The sequence below is a fragment of the Micrasema longulum genome, unplaced genomic scaffold, assembly GCF_059751315.1.
Source record: "Micrasema longulum isolate JH-2025_06_02 unplaced genomic scaffold, ASM5975131v1 h1tg000322l, whole genome shotgun sequence".
Taxonomy (NCBI): Eukaryota; Metazoa; Arthropoda; class Insecta; order Trichoptera; family Brachycentridae; genus Micrasema; species Micrasema longulum.
This window is the reverse complement of record NW_028277526.1, coordinates 107,010-134,141: the sequence shown is the minus strand read 5'-3', so window position 1 is coordinate 134,141 and position 27,132 is coordinate 107,010. Positions and strand designations below refer to the sequence as shown.

General features: G+C 31.5%; 1 protein-coding gene across 1 annotated transcript; it reads right to left on the bottom strand.

Annotated features, from left to right (window-relative positions):
- Positions 1–2,530: 2,530 nt before the first annotated feature.
- LOC148282490 (serine palmitoyltransferase 2-like) lies at positions 2,531–25,224 on the bottom strand. Its single transcript, XM_088224982.1, has 7 exons — positions 25,204–25,224; positions 23,235–23,417; positions 17,636–17,790; positions 13,291–13,990; positions 10,405–10,568; positions 8,231–8,329; positions 2,531–2,861 (listed from the first exon to the last, which is right to left on the bottom strand). The coding sequence occupies exons 1-7, from the start codon at positions 25,222–25,224 to the stop codon at positions 2,642–2,644; spliced, it is 1,542 nt and encodes a 513-aa protein (XP_088081108.1). The 3' UTR covers positions 2,531–2,641.
- Positions 25,225–27,132: the final 1,908 nt, after the last annotated feature.

Genomic DNA, 27,132 nt, shown 5'->3' with positions numbered 1-27,132 from the left:
TTTCAAGAAACTTTACATTTTTCCAATTTCCCGTAGTGCTAAAATTCAATACCAAATTATTTCCAATGAGGAACTTCAGCCCTTCGTGAAAATGGATACAATAAATGTTTTCTTGCGCGCGGTAAAAATTGGAATATTAAATTGTCCGGCAAGGTTTCCTGAAAATGTACGAAAAAAAAAAAAACATTAAAAAAAAACGGACTACTTTGAATGACGTCAATGCCTCACATGAATCAACTTATGATATGAGAGCTATAAAAAATTCCGGTTTGCTTGCCATGACTGGATTAATGGGAAGAACTGAATGAGAATAAGCGGAAAAGAACCTCTGACATCACACGCGGGAGTTATTTCAGAATTACAAAACTTTAAAAAATCGTAGCTTTGATAATACGGTATTTAAAAATAAAAAAAAATAAAAAAATTGACAAATTAAAATACAAAAAAACCACTAAATTTCCTCATTATTATTTTAGAATATGACATTTGGCTTTTTATGTTCCACGTTTTAATTACGAGCAACTCATTACTCATTTTTATTATGATTCCCTGACAAAACGCCGCGTTGTTTTCGATATAAAATTTATCTTTAAAATATTAAACTATAAAGTAGAAACTAACCTCCTCAATAAAATCCAAATAAATGCGGGATTGAGAACACTCAGACAGCGAGACGTATTTAAACTGCCTTTGTTTTCAAGCAATGTAATACCGCATATCTTTGACCCGCATGTGTCGGGAATATAACATATTATATACTGCTGAAGTAACAAAATCGACATATTTCATGATACTCTCCCAACTTTTGCGAATAATTCCTTAGGAATAAATCTTAATTGACAAGTACACATGCACAACTTATTTTAAATTGTAAAAGAAAATTAAATTTAAAAAAAACACAAATGTAATTCTATCTATTTTGCGTAATTCTATAATCGAAGATAAATAAGATTATATGCATGTGAAATTGTATTGAAAATTACAAATATAACTCCATTGTTAATAACATAATTGTATGTTTCCACGTATGTATCTTTGTTTAATAAAATTCTAAAATAAAACAAAATGAATTGTTTGCATAGTATTAAAATTATAAAATATTTACAATGTTTGTATTTAATAATCTTTATTATGTAATTTGTAATTCTACAAAGTAAATATCAATAATAACTTATTTGGTTAATATAAATAATATTACGTATAATTTGTCATAATCATTTCCTTTTCGCACCTAATGATGCATAGGGCACTGCATTGGTACACCAATCGTAGCGTATCTTGATCTTTTTTTTACATGAATGTAAGATGATCAGTCTTACGTTTCAGGTGCCAGTCTAGGGGACCATGAAATATTTTCGTTTTAAAACACATTTTTAAATAAATATTTCATGTCAACCATATCGGGAATCAAACCCGAAACCTTTTGCGTGGAAGGCAAACGCGCTGCCCACTACACCACGAAAAACAATAGAAAATTTCTACCCACTTCCATTATATATACTTGTAGTATAATTTATATCTCTGGGTATGTTTTAAAATATAAATCATACATTGGCAATTCGTACTCTACTTTAAAAAATTCCAAATTCAAACTCCAAAATTTCTAATACCTACATTATTTAAAACTGAACTTATCAAATGGGTAGGTATGTGTTACGAATACGTTTTTATATTTTATACTGATTTGAACATATATTATTTATAAAGATGGAAGACGATTTTATAATGTCAAAAGACTGTAGTCCGGTAAAACGCACCTATTCATACGATTTTGCCATTTTAAACGAATGTTTTTTAAAAACCAAAAAACATCCAAAACATGCTTGTATTTCTTTTCAAAATCCAAAAATTTATATTTCGCTTCCGCTACTTTCGTATTTTATTTAATATCTTTAAATTATGTCAGCTTTTTTTAGTTCAATACTTAGTTTTTGTATGAGAATCGAGGCTCCAAAGTTAAGTCTAAATTTGAAATGGCGTAATCTGCCGGTTGAAAAATAATTATGTTTTAGTTTTATACAATTTTTAAGTATATTTTTTAATAGAAATAGCTTTAAAAAATATTGTTTTTATCTACCTTTTGTTTTCTATCATTATTGTGTGATTAAAAAAAAACATAAATTAAGGATCACGTATAACAACTCATACCGACAATTATTCGGATTGCCTAGGTACTGCAGTGCCTCTGAAATGTTTACAGCTGGCGAATAAACACCTTCGCTGCCCTGCTTCGCCAAAGAGCCTGGAGCCTATGGGAACGCCTAAAAAAGTCTAATAACGAAATTCTCCAAGCCACTGCAGAGTGGATCCAATCACCGTTGTTCAAGCGATGGCGCGATATGTTAAGACCACCATAAGTGCTGCAATATAAAATTTTATTTTATGTTTATATTTATGTTTATTGTTATATTTATGTTTATTGTTTTATTTATGTTTATTGTTATATTTTTGTTTATATTTATATTTATGTTCGTGTTTATATGTTTATATGGTAGAATTGGCTCTGCACTTTATAGCCATTTTACTGAAATAAAAATTTAAATAAAAATTAGTTTAAAAATGGTAAAATCTTATGATTTCCTCATTTTTCGTTCGTTTTACCGGACTACTACAGTCATCTATATGTCAATAATGTATTTTGTTATTCGTATGGGACAGGTCCCGGTTTGATTGGTTTCCGGGAGTAATTTATTCTGGCTTTGCGGATGACTTTCTGGAAAGCCACTAGGCTGTTGTCCAGCTGTTCCCGACTGTGAGCGGCAGATATGCAGATGCGGATCCGCCCTAGTGTTATGGGGGTGGCGGGATAGTTTACTCCGACTACCGCTACTCCAAGTGCAGCAAGCTCTCGTACCACGAACCTGAAAACCGAGTACGTCAAACATTTTCACTTTTTATCATTTAGGTATATAACTAGAGTTAACATGGTTCGAAATATGGTTCCTCAACCTGCTGCCAATTGGCATATTTAAGAATATACTGATTGATAAACAGTATTGATTTGGATGTGCCAGATCAACCACCTCTAACAGTGGCGTCTTTGATACCAAATTTCTAGTGAAGCTCAGAATTTAAGGATAAGTAGAATATGCGTAAATGTTAAGTAGGTACCTACAGTAAATAACACAGTACGGACCATGTTTGTAGGCATCTTTGAGCATTTTTATATTGGTTGCTAGTTTTTTATCTTCATAATGTGTTGTTATAATGTGAATTAAAATACATATTAGGTACTGGTGAATAACAATGATTTCTTAGTGAGGCTCTGTCTCACTTGCTTCACATGCTCCTTCGTCCCTGATCTCTAACCTGGTAAAGTATACCCAGGTTATTGTCAAAGCACTTGAGGATGGTCAGCAGATTACCATTCTCTCTATACTGATTTTTCCTAGGCATTTGACAAAGTAGATTATAAAATTCTCATATATACATTCCTTGTGATCAAGAGATTTATTACTCTCATTTATTAATTCTTATCTTACTAATGGGAAACAAAATGTTCGGATAAATAACTATTGGTCAATCAGGTGTACCTCAGGGTGCCCATTTGGCACCCCTGCTTTTTAATGTGTTTATAAATGAAGACCTGTAATAAAATAGGGCTTAAATACCAAAAAATAAAAAATGACGTTGAGTATGAGGAAATGTTCTATATGCCTACGCCAATAACACAAATTAGAATTTATGTACCAGAAAAAAATATTTTATATCAATCTGAAGTCATGTATATGGGATGGAGCCTAAGTACAATACCCATTAACGCATATAAGGGCCTACGTGATTAATCGCAGCGCTAAGCATTTCATACAAAATGGCTGGACGCGAGACTTGTGATCCGGATACGCCTTTTACAACAAAGCGGAAAAGAAGTGGTTTTAATAAGTTAAGTGAAAATAAAAAGTTAAAAGCCCAAGGGAGACAATATTGTTCTACTAAAAATGTGATTGTACCAGCAATAAGTCCTCCGAATACTTCGGTAAGCCGATTTGTTTTTAAAAATCTGTTTTGACAAATTTTTGATAAGTTTTAACTAGCGTTCAGAATCTAGTGGTGTGCAAACGATGTCTGAGGTGCACAGGGGTCAAAGCACGTAGCCTGGGAGGAGAAATCGAGTGAACACGATCACCAAATAGTGAGTGATATTTTCTGCCATTTTTTAAATGAAGAACCGGCTGTCAAAAATTTTATGTTTGTATGGGGAATTCCAAATAATTGTCGGCGAATTTCGTTTTCGAATTGCACGGCGTCTGATATTTCAATTATTTTAGTATGGAAAAATATCGGCTTAAAATACAATCTTTGAGTGAATTACTAAAATTTTAAGAATAGCGGAGTATTTTATGTTCATTTGCATGATACTTAGACTTATTTATCTGAGATTTTAAAAGGATTTTTCTATATTTATAGCTGTAATAAGTGCTAAATTGACCCCGTTATACCAAATTTTACAAATTTTATTCAAACGTTTTAACTAAAATTCATGTTTAATTTAGTATGTATTTCATATATAATTTAGAAGATTAAATAGCTTTATAGCTTAATTTACAAGAAACATTGGGCATTTTCCGAATTACTCCTGCGAAATTATCAGATAGGTGGGTGAATATTTATTTTTTGGCAAGAAAGCGATAAAAATACGGCTTTTCGAAATGTCAAAAGTGAAATACATATTCACCCAGGTAAATAATTTGTAGTCTTGCTTGTATGTTAACCTTAGAAAGTGGCATTTAGGGTTATTTTTGACAGTCCTCCGTAAAGTTGACTTTTTTTTTCAGTTCACTTGCAAGTGCCAGAATGACTGTAAAAGTCTTCTTTATGATCAAAAACTGCAGTTGCATAAATAATTTTACGAAGCAGGTGACTGGTTGAAGCAAAGTGCATATTTAATGGGATTATTCCATATTTCAAACATTAAAAGACGGAGAAATGGGAAATACAACAACCCATCAGAAAGCAAAAGGCAGTGTACTGTTTATTACACTGTCCCTAATGACAATGGTCAAGTAGTCAATGTCTGTCGTGCCACTTTTATTGATATATTTGGAGTAAGTATTAAGGTATTCGAGTCCTACTAATACGAGAAAAAAACGCGGAGAGACTATCCTCACCGAAAAAGCGGTAATAAGAAAAAATATCGAAAATTCGATCTTGAAGACGAAAACCAAGTCATCGGGCATGTTAAATTGTTTCCACGACAAGAAAGCCACTATTCACGAGCTAAGACAAGTAATAAATTAATTAAATTTAAAAATAAATAAATTAATTGGCGATATAAAAACCTATAAACTACGCCAATTAGATTACCAAAGCCGGATCACGGACGAAAAAAAAAAGATTTACTCAACATGATCGAGTATATGCCTTCTGAAGAAAACAAAAATTTCTATATCTTTTTCCATTGATTAATAATTATTATTTTTAATTTACATACCTACATTATAAATGATGTATTTTTTTGTTCAAACTTTTTAGTTTTACGCATCCTTGAATTAAAAATCAGACATTTTAATGGATGTTGGTGATAGGCCCTATTTTATGTTTTTACGCTAGGCACTTAGGCCTGACTAATGAAATAGCAGTTGGTCTTAAGGCCTTCTCAGTTACTTTGTTATTTTATACCCTTTTAAAATAATATTTTAGTATATAATTTTCACTAAACTTATTTCTTACACATTTGTACACATTTTAAAGAATTAAAAAATATATGCTGTATACCAAAAAAACTCAGTATATCTTTAAACCCTTGTAACTTTTTTTCACTTTTCTGGTGCTTAGGCCCAATTTTATTACAGGTCTTCAAATGATGTTGCTAAATCATTCTCTAACTGTCGCTTTTGGCTCTTTCAAATAATGGTGTAAAGTCAATAGATTAAAACGAAATATTTTTAAAAATGCAAAATAATGACATTTCATAGAACAAAACAACCGATTTCCTTCGAGTACCTAATAGAAAACTCCAAAACTGATGTAGTTAAGTCCATCGGAGATTTATGAGTTGTTTTGGAATATAAACTGATATACAACAAGCATATAGATAATATAGTAAATAAATCACTGAAATTACTTGGCTTCATTAACAGAATATCCTCTGATTTTACTAATGTCTGTACTATCAAAACTCTTTATTGCTCTACTGTTCGCCCTCTTATAGAATATGCCTCCGTGGTCAGGTCTCCATTCTATGTGAATCGCATAAATCACATTGAATCAGTCCAACATCACTTGCTTCGAAAAGTAGCGTGGATGCTTGGACTAGAGGAAGGTAATTATTCTTATGCTGATATAGAGTCAATGTCAAATATTTCTAGTCTACAAAAAAGTAAAACTAAAATTGATTCCATATGTATGTTCGGCATACTTAATGGTATAATCGATGTTCAATCATTACTGGGGTAAGTAAAATTCAATATTCCGACTTGTAGGTTGCGATTCAATGAAGTACTGTTCATCGATCAGCATAGAACAAACTATGGCCTTAATTCTCAAATGACCCGTTTTTGTGGTATTGTTAACTCAAGACCTGGATTATTTATTTTGTGGTCGTTTAACTCGCAGTAAATTTAAAATAAATAGTCCAGATCTTGTCTTGATGTCCTTTATGTTTGTCTATGCTTATTTTCTTTTTAAAAAAATGTTTTTAACTATTCTTATATTGTAGTATTAAAACTCTATAAATTGTATAAATGGACAATGTCCGTTGATAAATAAATATGTTTGATAGAACAGACTTAAGTCTGTTGCGAGCATTTCTCGGGTACTTTTCTCCTTGCAATCAATAAAATGCATATATGGACGCTAAAATACTGCAAAAATCAAAAAGATAGAAAAAGCGATGGTATACGAGTATAACATTTCACAAATAAATAATGTTTTTATCTTAATCAATCTTGTTAAAAAAAGCTCTTTTAGTGTTAAAAAACTTTTTATCAATTTGTTACCAGTACCTATTTTAAGCTATCTCCTGTCTCTGTCCTGCTTAGTTAGTCAGGCGTATAGTGAAACGATAAACAAAGGTGACGCGTATGCGTAAGGGAGCGACATACTGAATAGAACTTACAGTCGACCGATGTAAACAGCCCGTGCCTTTTACTGTACTACTTGTTTTGCTTGTCAATATCGACTTAATATGACTTATCGATACCTGCTCCCTCCGCTGGCCATTCCCTTTCCTTTGGGAATGTTTTTTTTAGCTCGGATTTGTATGGAGTGTCATCTCTGTACATTGTATCTCAATGTTTTTTCATCAATTTCTTAAGTTATTTCGTACATAAACCTTTTATTTCGCACCACAACTAGCCGAGACCCATTCACAGTTTTTTTCTCTCACCCGGAACCTTCCGTGTGTTAGTCAAGCGTCTTAGCTATTACACCACGGCGCGACGGCCACTTTTATTTATACTTCCTTTTTTACGTGTAAATGAAGATTAGGTAAAACTAGCGATTGTTACCCTGTTCTAAGAGTATCAAAAATACATTATTTAATAATCCAAAAACAAAATGTGTCATATATTTATATACTGGATTTAACTCGCGGCTTTGCTCGCGTGGTAACAACAAGAAATTGATTGATTAATTAATTTCGTCGTATAACGAACTTTCTCCATGGAGTAATATGTTTTTGGGATAAAAAGTAGCCTGTATCGATTTGCGGTCTTTTAACTATCACTATCCAAAAAAAACGACCATCCGTTAGTCTATGGCGACGTAGCATCGTTATTCTCTTTAAAAAAAATTTCTTCTTATGTCTTAAATATATTAATGTATTCATATATACATGTTTATTCTTAAATTTAATTATTTTTAACGCATCAAAAACAACATAATATGATTTTATATGTGTACAATATTATGTCTGTACTCTTTTACTTTTATTTCAATCTTAATTAAAACTAATGTCTGAGCCCCCGATGACAAACTATTATTTAATAGTTTATCGGGACAAAATATGTTTTATTACTTAATTTTTTTTCTTGTATTAATATTGTATTAATCTGTATTGATATTGTTACAATATGTGTATTTTATTGAATAAAGACTCCGTTATTGATTTTTTTAAGTGTTACCATTTTCATTATTATTTCAATTCGTTTCTTACCCAAATAATTTTCCTGACGACGCGACGTGAAGGAAACACAAACAAACAGACAAACATACTTTCGCATTTATATTATTAGTATGAAAGTTCATATGGATATACAAGTTTTAAAATAATAATATGTAAATGACTCACCCAACTTTGGAGTATTGAAAGATTAACACAGGAACCACTGTAGATTCTTCATGACCATAAATGACAACTCCCATCTTTGCCAAGCTTTTCCTAAAATATCTGCAAAAGCAACTCGAAAAATTAGTTAATTAACGTTAAAACTACTACTTTGAATTATTAACGTAGTCGCGTTGAAAACCTTTTATTTCAATAAATAATATAAATTTTCCTCACCATTGTTCAGAAATAGGTTAAAATAATTACTTAACCATAAATTTAAATAATTTAAGTTACATTTATTGTGAAATAGCAAAAATGTGTACAGTTAAAGTTCTATACGCTGCGGATTGAAATGTACGATGTTTCTATGTGTACCTATGTGTTATATTTCATCATATTTTACGTATAATTGCTTATTTTAATAACTTAACTATTTGCAATGACGCAACCAAAAAAATAAACAGGATGGATTAATATATAAACGGTTTTTTAATAATAAAATATTGAGTTGTTTCAAAATTTATATTAAAAACATTAGAACTAAAAAAGGTGCAATGGTAATTATATACGTATTATAATAAAAATGAATTATCAAAGAGTAAAATCAATACTTAAGGAATGTTATAGCGGTGTACGAAGTACGCGTTAAAGAGTTCAGTAATTATACAAATGAAATTTATTAAAAAATTGGATAAAAGAGACATTATTCTAGTTGTCTGTTTTTTATCTACTTTGTTTTAAACTAAAACCTAATATCAAAACTTTAGTTTTGGGTTACTTCTACCGTTCTACCATTCACTTTGGCCCAACTTACTATGTCAAAGCATTCTTCCGACGAATACATCGATTTACTTTTGTAGGAATTTTCTGACAGGGCGTGGACACTATCGCCTTAATTCTGACTTTTCCCTTTTATTAGTATTTTTATACATAAATATATATTTATATTCAATTTGGGCTATGCACTCACATAAAAATTCATTAAATACGGTTTTGTTTCGATTTGTCCAGTTGTCAGACAAGAGTATTAAATCTTTTAATTTTTTTTATCAACAAACAAATTTTAAACCCACCCGAGAACGGGAGGGTTTCGGAAGAAAATGATTTGAAAAAATTCGTAGCATATAATGACAAAATTTATTGTTTCACCTTAAATAATTATATATTTAAAGTTAAATTAAAATCAATATTCATAGAATCACTTCATAAAGTGTTCTTGAAATATTATGCTACGAAAATGGCACTACAGAGTTATCCATAATATAAATAATAATAAATAGATACCTTTAAACTAATGAAACCCTACAGAAAACTAGAAACCTGATACACTCCCTTTTATACGACACACACACTCCACATATTATTATACTCGTATTATGTAGCTTCTCGGGGGTCAAGATCAAAAACTGTAAAATTATGTAGGTACGGAAAGTTTTTTATAGTACAAAATGTTTATTTCTCTACGTAGAGCACGTAAAACCTTTTAAAAATCTATTTTTGTGGCGGTTTAAGTACAGGATTATTTTCTGCTTACATTTTATCAATCTTTCTCAATTGCGAGCAGTATTTTTGTTTATGTAATTTTCATCGTTTTAATTAATTTGTTCTGGAGTGGGAGACTTTATTGGGGAAAAATAAGCCAAAGTTCGTTTTATTTTTGACGATGTCACGGTATTGTCGTAAATTACTGACTCTTTCTATAACGTTATTTTGATCTCACCAGTCTTTTTAATTATACTTAATATTATGTACTATATAGGTACATACAGGAAAATGTCATATAGCTTTTTAAATAACATTTTATAGAGTTTTTTCTTATATAATGGGACTCTACACACTACAGGCGTAAACATGTTTATGTGTAAAATAGCAATATCTAAAATTTCGTGACCCATGCGCTGTATGTAACGCTATATATAACGCATGTATTAACGCATGTATACATCGCTAACTTCACATGGCGTACTTTACATCAGTTCTTTTGAAAATTTGGCGTAGATAGTATTTTATACGTCTGTTAATTGAGGATATGTACTTTTTTGTTTGTTTTTTGTCTGTTTGTCAAAATCAATTTATTTCGTCAAAATCAACCAATTTTTTTTGGTCCATCTGTCTTTTCGTTTCTCATTCTCCAAATGCTTCTTATTTAAACATTCTTTAATCTCACCCTTAAAGTTTCGAGAATATGACTCTACCTTGTATTGAGAGCTAATCTATTGAGACGTTGGATTCCATCTGAGTTTCCATTCAGTCCCATGATGACGCTCATACTGCTCAGGATCTGCTGCGCCACGACGGGAGACATTCCTTGAGAATATGTATCAGAATGTGCTTTCTTTTTAATCAAATTCATCAATTTCTGAAATAGTTTAATAAAATGTAAACTCAAAATTTTCATAGCAAATTATAGATATAAGTATGGTATTCGAAATATTTAAAAATTTAGATTTATGGGACGAAACCTTAGAGTAATAGTGCGTCATAGCTGTAGAGACGCCATTTCGCTCTATTGCATGGAACAAAAGCGTTGCAAATTATTGGTTTAAGAACATAGTGTAATGGATGGTTTCGTTGCTGCACTTTCAATGAGGAACTTTAGCCCTGCGGTAAATCGAATACAAAAAAAGTTTTCTTGCGCGCGGTAAAAAATATACGAAAAAATAATTAAAACGCACTACTTTGAATGACGCCACTGGTTCATATGAATCATCCAATGATATGAGAGCTTTGGAGGATATCCGGTTTAGTCACCGTAAACGAACCAATCGGAAGAACTGTTATAGAACAACCTCTGACGTCACTCGCGGAGTTATTAAAAAATACGAAACTGATATCCTAAAAAAATCGTAGCGCTGATAATACGATATATAAAAATAAAAAAACATAAAAATTTGTCTTAGTTTAATATTCTATTAACAAATAAAAAAAGAAACAAAAGACACTGAACTGCCTCATTTTTGACCTGAGTATCTACGGCCTATTGTTTTGCTGCAAATTTCGTGATTAATATTCCTAGAATGATTTCTGTCCGTATGGGTAGCTGTAGCTATATAACGTTATTACTCTGAGGACGAAACACACTAATTTTATACAAGTTTATTATAGTCCAAAGATTCATAATGTTACTGTCTATATAGTTGGAATGTTTCTCTGTGAAAGTTAAATGATCACAAATCCTACATTTCTGGTTTTACCCAGAATTAAAAGAAATCATGTACAAGTAACCCTCTCTTATACTGCAAAAACTCTTCATTCAAATGAAGCAACGAATCAAACAATCAAAGAAAATTAATAAAAAATTAGAAGTGCTGTGGGTGTAGGATTTTTTATGTCTGCGAAAAATGCATCTCATGTACCAATAATTGAGAAAATGGAAAAGGCACTCAGTATTTGGGTAGATGATTGTTGTCCAAAAACAATGCCATGGATGAGAGTATTACAAAACTGAAAACTGTAAAAATTTTATGACCTTAAAGGAAATGCAGAATCTCCACTCAGTTCAGATTTAGTGGCAAAATTCAAAAATTGCAATCTACACTACAAAGATCAAGGCAAAACTGCGTTAGTTGACCATGACGCTTCAATGGTTGTTTGTCCAGTGGAAATATTAGAGAGCGTAGACACCCGCCAAATCTAGTTTTTAATGGGAATGAAACTGGTCTTTGGCGGAAAAAAAAGCTTAGTAGAAAAATTGTTTTATAAAAATGTCTAATAAAATTGAATTGGTTATTTTCCACTGCTTGACACACAGATCCGAATTTATTCCACAAAAATAAACAATAACAAAAAACTCTTTAAAATTTTTTTGGAACCTGGAAAAGGTCCAATCAAATACAAAAATGTCGTATAAGCAGTTAAATCACTCGCTTAAAAAAATGTAAACGAGGATCGGCTTCATAAAGAGATGAATCAATTGAAGCAAATATTTCCTTAATTGGTAACACTTGATTTTTCAACATTTTTGGTTTTTCAACATTCACTATGGATTAAGCTATTGAAAGTCACAAATTTTGGAGAACTACCGAAAGGAATTTTAAAATTTTATTAATCCCCCATTAGTTATATGTTTGAGGAATGCGTTTTTTCCTTTTTTATAGGCGAACAATTGAAACTGCTTATCACTGGTTATGGTAAAGTAGATTTTCATTGTTAAGATCAATATTATTATAATATGAGTCACCAAAAATTTGTGAGGTTTATGGAAAAGAGATTTTCTACTCTGGTGAGCAAGAGAAGTGTCTAAAAAAGGTCTCATACAAATTAAAATATATGATAATTAAGCTGGTCCTGGCAGTACCGTTTAAGTTTTATTGTAATTTGTAATACTTATTCAATTCGAGCTTAGTAAATAAATCATTGTTCAAATAAATAATGTTTTAGATAAATTTTTGTAGACAAGGACTGGATTCAACTCCCTGGGGAGCTGTTAACATCAACATATTACAACAGAAATGAAGAACATTCTAGAGAAGGTAACATAGAAGTCTAGGCATCTACAGGGCTTATGACCTGTCATTGGCTGGTTTAATTGGCCACTTTACACACTGTGTAACATTCACCATTTTGCCCATATTTGAACATCTATATTCATTAAATTCTTTCATCTGTTGATGTTTGTGAAGTTAAAGAGCTGAAACCTTGCTTTATGCGAGTGAGATTCGTCTAATTGAATTATTTCACCTTCATACTAGGCAACGCCTGAAAATGTTATTTTTTTCAATTTCTATACTTCTTCATAAACCAGGTGGATTTATCAACAATATTTTGAGTTCTCCCTGGGGAGCTGTTTATATTAACATATTACAACAGAGATGAAGAACATTTAAGAGAAGGTAATATAGATGTCTAGGCATCTACTGTAGATGTCTAGACTTCTATATTTAAATGTTCTTCATCTCTGTTGTAATATGTTAATATAATATAATTGAATTAATATAGTTGAATCCAGTCCTTGTCTAAAAAAAATTGGGCAAACTCAAAATATTGTTGTTAAATATTTATACTATAATATAACAAATTAAAATGATCAAAAATTACCGACCCGAAAGAAAATAATATCAACAATCTCGAAATGAACTTACTTGAGTACCAGCTACATAGCCTCCACTCGCACCAAAGCTTTTACTAAATGTACCCATGAGCACATCCACTTCTCTAGGATCCACCCCGTAGAAGTCAGTCATACCGCGACCGCGCTTTCCTACGGCACCGATGGAATGAGCCTCGTCCATGTACACGTAGCAGCCGTACTTGCGTTTAATGGCGATCACTTCCGGCAAGTGCACGAGGCTCGCCTCCATAGAGTACACGCCTTCCACCAAGATCAGGATCTTCTTCCACGGCAGGTACGGCTCCCCGGGAGGCGCCCGCCCTTCCACGATTCTCCGCCGCACGATTTCCTCCAGGTGCTTCATGTCGTTATGTCGGAAGATGGAGAACGAGGCGCCAGAAAGGCGGATCCCGTATATGAGCGAAATGTGGTTCAGCTCGTCGCTGATGGCGAGACAGCCGGGCTGCATCAGCGCCGGTAGAATCATCACGTTAGTGCCGAACCCCATCCCCGTGACGCAGGCCGCTTCCACCCCCAGGAAGCGCGCTAGCAGCTTCTCCAGCTGAAGGTGGACCTCGCAAGTCCCCAGCTCGTTGCGGGGGCTGACGAGGGATATGCCGTAAGTTCGAATAGTGCGCTCCACGGCATCCGGAACCTCTCCTTGTGTTTCTGCGAACCCCAAGTAATTGTACGAAGCGAGGTTTATGCAGCGCGATTCGGTCCCGGTGAATCTGAACAAGATTAACACAAATCATTGTTGGCCTCTCGTAAATTTGTTTATTATACTGAAAATATTTTCCAGTATTCACAAATAATATTTTATTGTGTTCATACTAAGCACCACATTTCTTTAGAGTATGTAAAGTACCTATTAATAAACGTAAAAACTGTACGCCGAACAGAGCTCCATTTCTAAGTCATGATTTTTTTGTTTTGATAAAAGAAATATTTGCGTTCTTATGATTTTCCCAAATATTTCATTTTAAGGGGCCATTTTCAACGAGTTGTAAATAACTCACTATTAGAAAATGGGAATCAAGTTGGGGTAGAGTGGGATTCGAACCACGGACATTTGAGCCGTGAGTCCGAGGCACCAGCCACCGAACCATAACTGATGATGATGATTTTTTTGTTTTAATAAAAAAAATATTTGCGTTCTTGTGATCCCAAATATTAAATTTTGAGGGCCATTTTCAACGAGTTGTAAATAACTGACTATTAGAAAATGGGAATCAAGTTGAGGTAGAGTGGGATTCGAACCACGGATCTTTGAGCCCTGAGTCCGAGACACTAGCCACGGGACCATAACTCGATTCATTTTAAAAAGCTCAAAGGTTTTCTTTAAATATAAATGACAATATAAGTTGTTTTAATAATAAACGTTTCAGACGTTCACTGCAAACCTAGAACATTAAAATCTCGAAAAAAAATTAGCACGTTTTATAATAACATTGGCTTCGAAATCAAATAATAAACATTCACAATAACGCAAAAGAATAAGTATATATTTTTGTGGAAAAGGAAAAAAAGATAACCCCGAAAATAGGAGGAGCCGGCTTGGGATTAAAAACTGCTTCCTGCTTGACACTTGTGCACTTAGGTACTCAGGCACTTATTTAATTTATTATTTTAATTAAAAAACCAACTAGTTTCGGCAACACATTTCCTTCGTCGGAATTAATTACAAACTAACATAATACTCGCACATATAAAATGTACACAGTGAGTGGTGAAAACGTGTAGCTAAGGGTTGAGAGCACTGGCGGCTCCTAACCGAAAACATTGGCAGTGGATTTTTTTACATTTTTTCAACATATATATTAAGTTTTATAATATTATAATAATATGAAAGGTCTGACGTGATAAACGAGCAATAGTATGATAGCCCGCGCATCGGAATCAGAAACGCTAAATGCGCCCAACATAATACGCACGTTATAAGTAACTAAATTCCTACTAATATCATATCATTACGCATGTTCAAAGTGACATTACAAACGAACTTCGAAATTCAAAACTGCGCGTGCGTTGGCAATGCCCGGAATGTGTATATTATCTTCTCCCTCTAACGCACAATTCATCGGTATGAAGCGTTATCTGTCTCGCCCAAATGACGATTTTGGGAGATATGGTATATTTCATATAAAGGGTAAAGGATTGTGCAAAACAGAATATGCTCTGGGACGATTGCGCGTGCGTAGACAAAATGAGAAATTCGTCCGCTAGAGTCGATTTCGCTAGATCTCTTGGCGCTAGCATTGAATATTATGATGTTAACGAGTATTATATTGCAACGAATCTCGGTATCTTTGTACCTATAACATAGTTTTACTATCAATAAAATTGCCAATTTATTTACACAAATTTTTACTTGGCAGTGCACTGCACTTATGCACAACTAAGGAGCCGCCTCTGGTTGAGAGGAGGGTTTAGGTGTGAGTTTATGGAGAAGAAATATGTTCAAAACAGGACGATTGCTTAGATTTATTTGATTATGAATAATATTTAAATTATTATTAACTGCACTTCTAATTTCTAATAGCTCTTAATTATTAAGTGTACGTGCTTCGTTTTTTTCGTTGTGAGTAAAATTTTGATAAAATTAACCCTGAATAAGGCGTTGTGTTGTCGAAACTAAAGTAGGGCCAATTTTATAGGTCACATTTGACATTGGTCGGTTTTAGCTTCATAGTGAGGTGGCCTGCTTAAAAACATCGATTAAAGTGAATGAATCGATTCGGACTTCAAACATAATATATGTGAATTGAATTCAGTTACTATGAAAAAGTACTGATAGGTACTGTAATTTTATTTTAAAAATCATAAGTCGAATCCCTGTTCCATTATTATTTTCTATCGTAAATTTAAGGAACAAAATAAGATAAGTACATAATTTTACAAAATTATCAACATTCGATTTTTCTGGGTAACATCCCTAGTGTTTAAAAAGAAAAAGGGTTCACTGATGCAGCATTGTAACGACGTTTAGAACAGAAACAGTTTATTATTTTTAGAATGGTTTATTAGTGAAAGTAAATCGTAAAATTACCTTCTTTTGTCATTATTACAATAAAAATGTAATCGTGATTGAAGAAAGTTAAGCAATTGTGCAGTTCTAAATTCGAAAAAATAAATAATATTTTATTACCGCCCTTACAAGGTAAAGTTGTTGAATTTTGATGAAGTGTCAAATGTGACCTATTAAATTGGCCCTATTGTAGTTAGTATATAAATAACAATACTAAAGTGACGCGTAGAAGACAAGCTATTGTATTCGAATATATTGATGATGTAGAATTTTGTCAGTTAACTTATTTTATTTATTTATTTATTTTATTAACATAAACGGCAAATCTGCCTTTTACAAATATTTATAATATTAACATATTTGGCTTAATATTTTTGTTTTTTTTCAAAAACATGAATATTAAAAACAAGATTTAAAAAAATAAATCACACCAAAAATTATTCAAGATTTGTATTTAAAAAAATAACCTAAAAATTATACAGCATATTCAGTAGAAAGTTTAAATAATAAAACATTCTAGAGTAAAACAACAAGAAAATCATAAGTACTGTTTCACACAGCTAGGCAAAGTGAACAAAAAATTGTATATGAAATGCACGAATAAATAAATATAATTACCATTCATCATCTTTGAAAAAGTTCAAAAGGTTTGTTCTATAGGAACAATACCCTACACTAAATATATCAGATACGTGGGAATAACTATTGCCGAGTTCATGAAGTATATTTAATACTGCATTGCAAGTATACACTGTCCGTGAATTGTTGCTACAAAACGGTGGCACCTGTCTAGTCATTCTTCCAGGCACCTTGAAGTTGATGAGAGATAACAGTTCAGGGCAATCCCATATTGAATTTACAATTTTGAATAAATTTAAAAGGTCTATAATTTTTCTTCTATCGTTAAGTTTTAACAAATTTAATGTTTTTAGTAAAAAATCGTAACTTAAAAATTCATGACTGATTCTAAGTTTAAAATTTATATACTGTAAGAATTTTTTTTGAACTCTTTCAAGAGAATTTTGGTGACAGTTGTAGTAAGGAGTCCATATTGTAGAGTTATACTCTAACTGGCTTCTCACTAATGAAGTATACATCAACTTCAAAGTGTCTATGTTTTTTAATTCCTTAGTCACACGTATCATGAAGCCTAACATTTTTAGAGATTTACTAGTAATATTATTTATGTGCCTAATAAAGGATAATTTTTGATCAAAAACGATACCCAGGTCGCGCACCTCAGAAGTTGAGCGTAATTGCTTATTACGCATCAAATAATCAAATAATTAATAACTTATGATAGGCTTGTTTAAACTCCGTGAAATAAATGACTACTTCTTCCACTTACTGAAATGTCCAACCGTCATCTGGGGTTGTCCGGTCCTTCAGTGTAATTTCGGGACCCGCTATGGACGACACGGGCCGGCCGCAGCAATCCTTAAATCGCCGGAATACATAGCGGGAATAGAATAATTCATAATCGTTGTACAATTTCGGGTAGCCCTGTTTAAAAAAGGAAAACAGAAAAACTCAAATTATCAGGATTGATGAGTGCCAGACGTTATATGTAGAAATCTTTTTTGAAAGAAAACGCAAAATATACGGTAAAATACAAATAATACAGCGGATTGGAAACACATTAAAAAATTACGAACATGTCCGCAAAGCGAAGTTAATTGCTTTGACGAAGAAACTAGTTTACGAGCTGCGAGGTCCTAGCGGACCGACAAACGTTGTCCTGCCCAAAAGTTGGCTTGTCTGCTATTACCCAGGAAAAAGACTTTTCATAGATAAGAAGGTACTTAGGTATTTGTTTATGATTGAATTCCAAAACCAAAAAATATTGATATATTTTCAAATATTAAATTTAAGCAGGTACTTGTTTATGGTTGTAATTTTTTGACGTTTTGGAACGTCAAAAAATTTATTTTCAAATATAGCATTCTTTTTGCAAATGTCAAACTCGGCTCTTCTCACCAACAGGGGAGCACTTTATTCATGAATGCGATTGTTAAAAATGTATTTATTTTAATGGGACGAAATAATGAGAGATGTAAGGAAAGAATTCTGATTGGGATCCATAAAAAGCGAATGTTGTTTATAAACATTCAAAAACAAACTTTTTTTGTACACAAAAAAACAACATCTTTCCTTTTTTTGTATATTATGCATTCTCGTCGAATGCACCCCTGGTAGGTCGATAAAATAACAATTTATGCTTCGAACTTTTTTTTCACAGATTCGATTGAAAATTTTAATATCTACGAGCACGCACAGCGCAAAGATCTACATTTTGCTGAAAACCGCACGTAAATTGGTTTATCCTTTTAGGAGAAGTTCAGTGACATCACACGTACAGAGGAATTATATATATATATATATATTTATATATATATATATATATTTATATATATATATATAAAGATTATGTCATGTTCTTTATTTTTTATTTCTTGATAACGATCCGGATATTTGGCAAAGGAATTCCGAATAAACGGAGTTCTACTGTGATTAGTGTTTTCAAATTGTGCGTGTATACTTGTATATCAATTGTCTAACGTAGTCGTTTGTTTTATAAATATAAAGAGAAACATGTCTCATTATATACGAGTAAAGACCCTTTCAAGTAGTTTCAACAGTTTTTTTTTTTCATTTCATTAGTTTTAATAAAATAAATCCATTAAAATATCTTTACACATCTCTAGTTAGGAGCCAACTGGATTATAACTCTCCAATATGGTCACCTTATCAAATCACTTTCTTAGAGTCTATTGAGAGAATTCAGAATAAGTTTCTTAGATATAACAATTTTAAGATGGGTTTTCCTAGTAATCAATTAAATTATAACCGAATTCTAGACTCCCTGAAATTAACTGTTTTTTTTTATTTTTTTTTTATTATCATTATATTACATACACAAAATTATAATTTATGTAAAGTTGCTTTGACTGTCTAACTAGGGTTATTTACCCCGTTCTAAAACAGTCAAAAAATATAAAAAACAGTAATCAATTTATAGAAACAGTTATTAAGATACAGGACAAAGTGAAAAACAAAGTAAAAAATGGAGTAAAATAATGGTAAAAAATGTAGTAAAATCATAGTAAAATTGTAGTAAAAACATAGTAAAAATGTAGTAAAAACATAGTAAAAAATGTATTAAAAAAACGTAGCAAAAATAATAAATTATAAAAACAAAGTAATAAATGCAGTGAAAACATAGTAAAAAAAACCATGAAAATATATAAATATGTCTATAAAAATATTTTGAAACTCAGTAAAATGCGAAATAAAAACAGAATACATAGTAAGAAACATATTTAAAGTCATAATAAAAAAATGAATGTATGTGTATAGCAAAAAGCATATTTAAAGAAAGAAAAGAAAAAAAAACAGCATATTGAAAAATAAAGTAAAAGATGTAATAAAAATTTTAAAAAAATAAATACATAGTTAAAACAAGTTAAAAAGTCATGAGGATCTTAAAAATTAAATCAATTGCAAGACATGTTGTTTATCAGTTGATATTGATTGTCACCCAGAGCGATTTTTGTCTTCAACGCTTTCTCTGCCTTTTAAACATTATTTTTACCACTTGTAAACATTTGTTTGTCCCATAACGTGGTCACTAAAGGTTTTCTGCAATAATTTCAACGTTCCTGCATCAAAAGTTTCATTCCACATTCAAAATTTAATGTAACTTCTTTTCTCAACAAAATCTAAATTAACTTTTTGTTATTCACAAAACAGGTGCACAATTATTGAACAAATTCGGATATTGACATGATATTTCACCCAGATGTCAGTGACAGTACTGCCAACCAAAATAAAGGATTCACCAGAGTCGAAAATCCTGCGTATTTTAAATAATAAGTTCACCTTATTTTTTTATCACAGATATATAAAAACCCACTAAAAAGAAAACAATTATACCCCTTTTAACAGGTTTTCTTTCTAAATCTCACCTTTTAAATCAATTTAAAATAAATAAGTCCGTTTCATCAGTACTTATGGACCTATCATTCTAAATATGTTACAACAGAGATAGAAAACATTTTTGAGTAGGAAATATGGAAGTCTAGACATCAACAGGACTTATGACCTGTCATTGGCTGGTTTATTCACCATTCTGCCTATGTTTAAACATCCGCGTTTCCTTAACTCTTTCATCTGTTAGCCTGTGTGAAATAAAAGAGCTGAAATCTTTATCATGAGGGTGAAATTCATTCGACTAAACCAATTCACCTACGAGACAACGCCTGAAAACAATGAACAAACAAACCAATGTTGGTTGCTTCAACAATGTTTTGAGTATGTCCATTTTTAATAACTCCCTGGGGAAAAAATCCAGCCTGTCTGCAAATATTTGGACATACTTAAATATTGTTGTAAATATCATGCCCAAAAAATGAATAAAGAAGACCGGAAAAGAATTCTGTTAAGTTAAGCATTCCGAAATTTTCTCAGTAATCCATTTAGAGGGTTTAAATACTGTACACTTGATATATTTTATACATTACGTTTGGGCGTGTAGTGTAAACTGCTGAAAATATGTTTAAAATAATATTGCTCAATTACCTCAATGTTCATACATAGGGACATAAATAGCTTATTAATTGTCTCCAAAGTATGTTAAAATGTGACCTTTTTACTTTCACAAATGCCAGGTGATGTAACTATTGTTTTTTTAGATGTTATATTGCAGTGAAAACTGTCGAACAATGAGAACATTCAGTAGTTTTTTCATACTTTTCTATTTGTTTATAAACCATCAAACATTTTTTTAAAATAAATGTATGTATCGTATTCGCTATGATTTTTAAAAGTTTTGTATTTCTGAAATTACTTCGCGTTTGACGTCTCAAGTTCTCTTCCGCTTCTTCTCGGTCAATTCTGCCGGTTGGTCCGTTGACTTTCCGTAAACCAGAAATCTTCCACATGTCTCGTATCAATGGGGTGTTTCATGAACTAGTGGCGTCGTTCAAAGAAGTTCGTTTTTATTAAAATATTTTCATTATTTTTTTCATAGATTTTCAAGAAACTTTGTTCTACAATTTAATGCTCAAATTTTTACTTCTTCTTTAAGCAAAGAAGGCGCATAATTTGGTGTAAATCGATTAAATAATCTCAATTCATTTTAACGATTAAAACGCGTATTTCAGACATAGATATAATTAGATAAGCCTTTATAGCGATATTTAAGCGATAAGACCGTTATCAATATGAAGAAACGGGAAATTGGATACAAAAAACGTTTTCTTGCGCGCGGTAAAAATTAGACCATTAAATTGTACGGCAAAAATTCTTGAAAATGTACGAAAAAACTTGTAAAAAATGTGTTAATAAAAACGATCTACTTTGAACGCTGTCACTAGTTCATATGAATCAACCAATGATAAGAGAGTTATGGAAGATTTCCGGTTTACTTACTGTCAACGGACCAACCGGCACAATTGACAGAGAATTAGCGGAAGACAACCTCTGACGTCACATGCAGAGTAATTTCAGAAATACAAAACCTTGCGCTGATAATTCGACACATAAAATTTTTTGGCTCCGTGCAATAGTCGATTAACAAAAACTACTGACTTTCCTTGTTAAATTTTCTTTTACGATCCGCTGTGCGATAACTTTATCTCCCCAGTAAAGAGTAAGTGATATCTAGATCAATTTGTCGACTCGTAATACCAACTTCATTCCATTCCATTGCCAATTCCCAAAACATGTATGAACGCTATGCTTCTGTACGTGGGCCCCATTACAGAGGGAAGGTAATAGTTATCCATAATTGTACACTTATTTGTTTATGTATAAACCATTAATTTTTTTTTAAACAGGAAATTAACACCTGACGATGAGGTAGTAACCTTGAAGCCGGTCGAAGTATAACTCTAAATTAAAGTGGTTTATACAAATTTATAAACATATGAGTGTAAAATGTCATACCACAAAGTGAAAAATGTTTTTGATAACAATAATATCCACAATTGTCTTTAATGAAATCCAATTTTCTGTTCAAAAACGAGTGTAAGTGTCGAATTAAAAAAAAGTTTAATTTCAAATTACCGACCTAATTTTTATAATAACTTCAATTTATTTAATGCCGGGTTTCTGAACTTTTTCACGCAAATATTCACGTTTTCTTTCAGAAAATTCGATCACACTTTATTGATTATAATAATAAAAATACTTTATGGTTTTATTCCACTTTTATTAATAATTTTTTTACCAGTGACCGGATTTCGTCGTGACCGACATAAAAGTGGAATAAAACTATAAAGTATTTTTATTATTATAATTAAAATGCAGTTCCACCAAGAAATGTCAGTAGAAAAACTCAATATATACTTTATTGACTTAATTTAATTCCCTATCATCATTTAATTCCCTTTAATTGCGATCATCATTTGTTGAAGATACCTTTGTCAACTTCCCATTGTAATCAGGGCCGTGGTACATGTCGTTTTATGATTTCATTCATATTTTCCTCAACTTTATAACCATACCAAAACTTATGTTGGTTATGATATTTATTTTTTTGTGATTTACCACAAATCCGTAAACGCATATTTGTAATGAAATTATAAGAGAACCAAAAAAATAAGTAAAAGATATTTTTAAAACGCACAGGAGCTAACAGCCGACTGGGATGCCTAGAGGATCTTTGTGCACACCATATGCTTCAACTAGGGAGCGGACATGGAATGACGATAGTAAATTAGTATTTTTATTTGCTTTCAATTTTACGTTGGAAGTTTTTTTTTCTATTTTCCCAACAAATCGGTTATTCTAGATTTGAAATAAATTACTTTAACGTATTACCTACTTATAAATTAAAAATTTTATGACATACAGAAATGTGGGATGAATTGAATTTATTTGAATACAAAATCAATTCTTTGAAAATGTGGTGAAAACCAAAAATCTGCCTATTATTATAAAATTACCTTTCTGTCGATTTCCATAGCAACCCTGGGAAGGAAGAGAAACTGATTGATCATTCCAATAAAAAAAATTATTTTCAGGCCCAATTGAATAAATATGCTTGTGATCAACGAACATTCCTCGAATGATTCCTTAGATGTATCCATGGTAGACCAATCTGTCATCAGTTCTCTTTCTTTGTTTACCTATAAAATCAATTTTGAATCTTTTTGAAATTCATTATTTTACGTAGGTACAAACGTTTTACTCACCAATTAATATACATACGGGGGGGAAGGTTATAAAGACATATTAAAGACAATGAAGCCCGTTCTAGAGACTTCACATTAAAATAAGTTATTGTTTACTGCGTATCTAACCATAAAATGCCGAAAATTGCGATTGTAAATTTCCTATTATGTATATATTTTTTGTTATATAGGAAATAAATACAACATTTGTAGGAAGCTATACATTTATAAATAATAAAAAAAATCCTCCTTCTTTTCTTTTCAATTTCTTATACTGTCTAATGTCAATGCGGCTCGACTGTGGAATCATCTCCCATCCACCATCAAATATGTTTATATAAAAGCTTATTTTAAATCACAACTAAAAAAACATCTCCTCACTCTTTTTTCCCGTTGAAGACAAGTATAGATTTCAATTTATTTGTATACGCATGGGTATTGCTAGTTATTTTCAATATTGTTTTAGCATACCTAAGTACGTAAAACAAAAAAAAACTTTTTGTTTTCTTGGATGGTTGGAAGAAATCGCCATAGCCAAAAAGCCCGCCAATATACAAATGTAATGAGAGCTGTTTTTTGAAAATAGAATTATTAATCTTCTTCCTGTGCCATATCAGGTCCACCTGATGTTGGCAATTACGCGGTAGTAGGCATCCCATTGCCCGCAAACTTCCGTCCAGTCGCTTTTATAATGCTTTTACGTAACCAAAGAAACAGGTTCGGTGTTCTTAAATAAAACCAGTAACCTATAAATACACATAGACGCACCCGGAACCCTCTAAAAACTATGACACTTAACTCATGCCCAAACGCTATGTCCTGCCCAATGCGTATTTAGTCATTCTTTAACCACCAGCCAGGTTTTGACGTGAGTTTGACATTTAGTTCGAAATCGAAATGCTTGATTGTGTCGTAAAAGCGTGTAAAAAAAAAATTGACAGGTGGCGATGAATGACAACTTACAAGCTAAAAAAATTATCAGTGAAGAAGACGGCTTTTCATAGACAAAATGTGCCATAGACTGATGTTTTAGTCATATTTTTTTGCGCTAAAATGTAGAGTTGACGCCATAAAAGAAGCCCCGCGGTGGCAAATCGAAAAACTAAAAGTGACTGTCGGCCATATTTGTTTACAAACGTTAAGAAAGTGCTTTGAATTTAGTTTTAAAAATGCCGAAAGTGTTGGAAAGTAACGTCCGTGAAATGATTCTAAAGGTACAAGAGTTTTGATTAGTAGAATTTCTTATTACAGGTTTTTCTGAAAAAACCGTTTTCAGAATAATCAAGGAGAGAAGAAGCTGCAAACACCACATCACTTTCATATTGTAAAAAAAGAATTGCCTTTTAAATGTTAAATGTCATTTATGACGCTAATAAACATTTATTCACCTTAATAATAAAGGTTTTTGTTCCATTTTTTCTGTTCCCTTCACACTCACATATCTTTAATAATAGGTACCTTAAAGATTGGTAACTAATTTTTTTTTTAACAGATAACACAATAAATTATTTTAATGTTAGTTCCATGTGTGTTTATTTTGGTATTTTGTACAATTTGTAAATAACGTTAATTTATTTATGTGGGAAAATAAAATCCTTCAATATGGCAACATTTCGAATCTACAGGACTTCATTCGTGGCGCTTACTCTACACCCTTAATTTGTGAGGTGCCGTCCAAAGTTTGAGAAACCGACTCTGCAATGGAACGTTTGAGTTAAGGCGAGAACCAACCTCGACTCACCTTCAACTTGGAATAACTCATCATACGAGCATTCGGGTATTAGACTCGAAGCAAATATCAGCCGTCTCTTCGTAATTTTTTCACGTTTTAGGTGTCAAGGAAAGGTGACTAAATTGCTGTTGTTATCACGACAGAGTTTAAAACAAATTACTCGAGAATTGAGCGATTTGACGACCTCGCACCCTCAAAAAGCAGGACGCTTAAATTCGAAAATCTGTCTAAAAATTTCCGAAAATAAACGATTAAAACCGAAAAAGAATTCATCGCAGAGTTAATTTCAACAATATTCTAACATATTACAACAGATATCTTAAAATATCATTTTCTGATTTAAGTGTCATTATCTGGTTTAATCAACTGATCAAAGAAGAATTATAAAAATTAATATACATAAATATTTTAGTCGTTGTCTAAATGGGGTGAAATAATTCAGTCAGATGAATCTCTTCCGTATCTGACTGCTCTTTAACTTCACGAAAATCAACAGATGGAAGAATTCAAGAACTATGGATATTCAAACATAGACGAAAGGTCAATTTTACACAGTTTGCAAAATGGTCACTTAAACCAGGGCATGAGCCCTGAAAATATTTAAACTTCCATATACATTCTTTGAAATGGTTTCCATCTCGGTTGTAATATGTTAGTCTTACGGGTTGAAATCCAGTTTTTTATTCAATTTGATCGAATCCATAATACTATTGGTCCGTATTCTAATATTAAATATTCTGACTGAAATATAATTTACAAGTTCTCACCGAATTAGTTGTTTCGAAATATTCATTTTTAGCGGGCGTTTCTTCCATCCCATTGTTTTTCTTCCTGTACAAAAGGTCTGTACTTTTATTTTTGATAATGGTTCCATTAGTATAAATACTATCCTGCTGATCCATATTTTCTTCCTTATAATAGGACAAAGTTTGTCAAGGAATGTTCACTGTAGTTGTTATCGTGCGCTCGCGAGAACTCAAATCGCTTCTTATTTTTTTTTGTTTTGCGTATGCAGGAAAACTTGAAAAATATTTCCGTCGAAAATAACAGTATATGATTCGATACTTGTAATCACTTTGATACGAGTATTAATTTACAGAAACGTCAACATCAAAAATAATACTTTTTTTTATTTATTATTTTTTCACGCCCATGAGGTTTTTACATCCATGGAAGTTATATAAAACATGAGTATATAAACAACATAAAATTTAAAAAATACGATGTAAAGAAATAAATGATAGAGAGAAGTAAAGTTGGTATAAAAAAAAGAAGATGAGTATATAAACAATATAAATTTGGAAAAATACAATATAAATAAATAAAAGATAGGAACAGTGTTAAAAAGTATAATTGGTATAAAAATAAAAGTAAAAAGATGAGTGTATAAACAACATAAATTAAAAAAAAAACAAATAAAAAAATAATAATTTAGAACTGTCTTTAGAAGTTTAGTTGGTTTAAAAAAAATAAATAATAATAATAAAAATAATTATAAAAAAATAAGCTAAAGAAATGCAGTTAAAGGTTTAAAGCAACTGGTACGTAATGTTATAAAATACAATATAAACAGAACTACTAATAATACACTAATAATATAGTATAATAATATAATTTTTATACTTTATTATTTTATACTATATTATACATTTTTCTATATACTACAATTCATCAAATTGTGTTATTATTTAACATGTTTTTAGCAAAACCCTACCAAAGGATCATTTTGGCCTACAACCAATACAAAATGATCCTTTGAGGATCATTTCACAGGATCATTCAGGAGTTATTGTTACTAATAAAACAACTAAAATATTAATAAACTGACATATGCATAAGGAAGAAGATGGGTATTATTTTAAAAGATTGTTTGTGCAGTAAAAAGAATGTGCTGTATTACAACTTTATATTATATTTAAAAATGACTCACCTTAGATC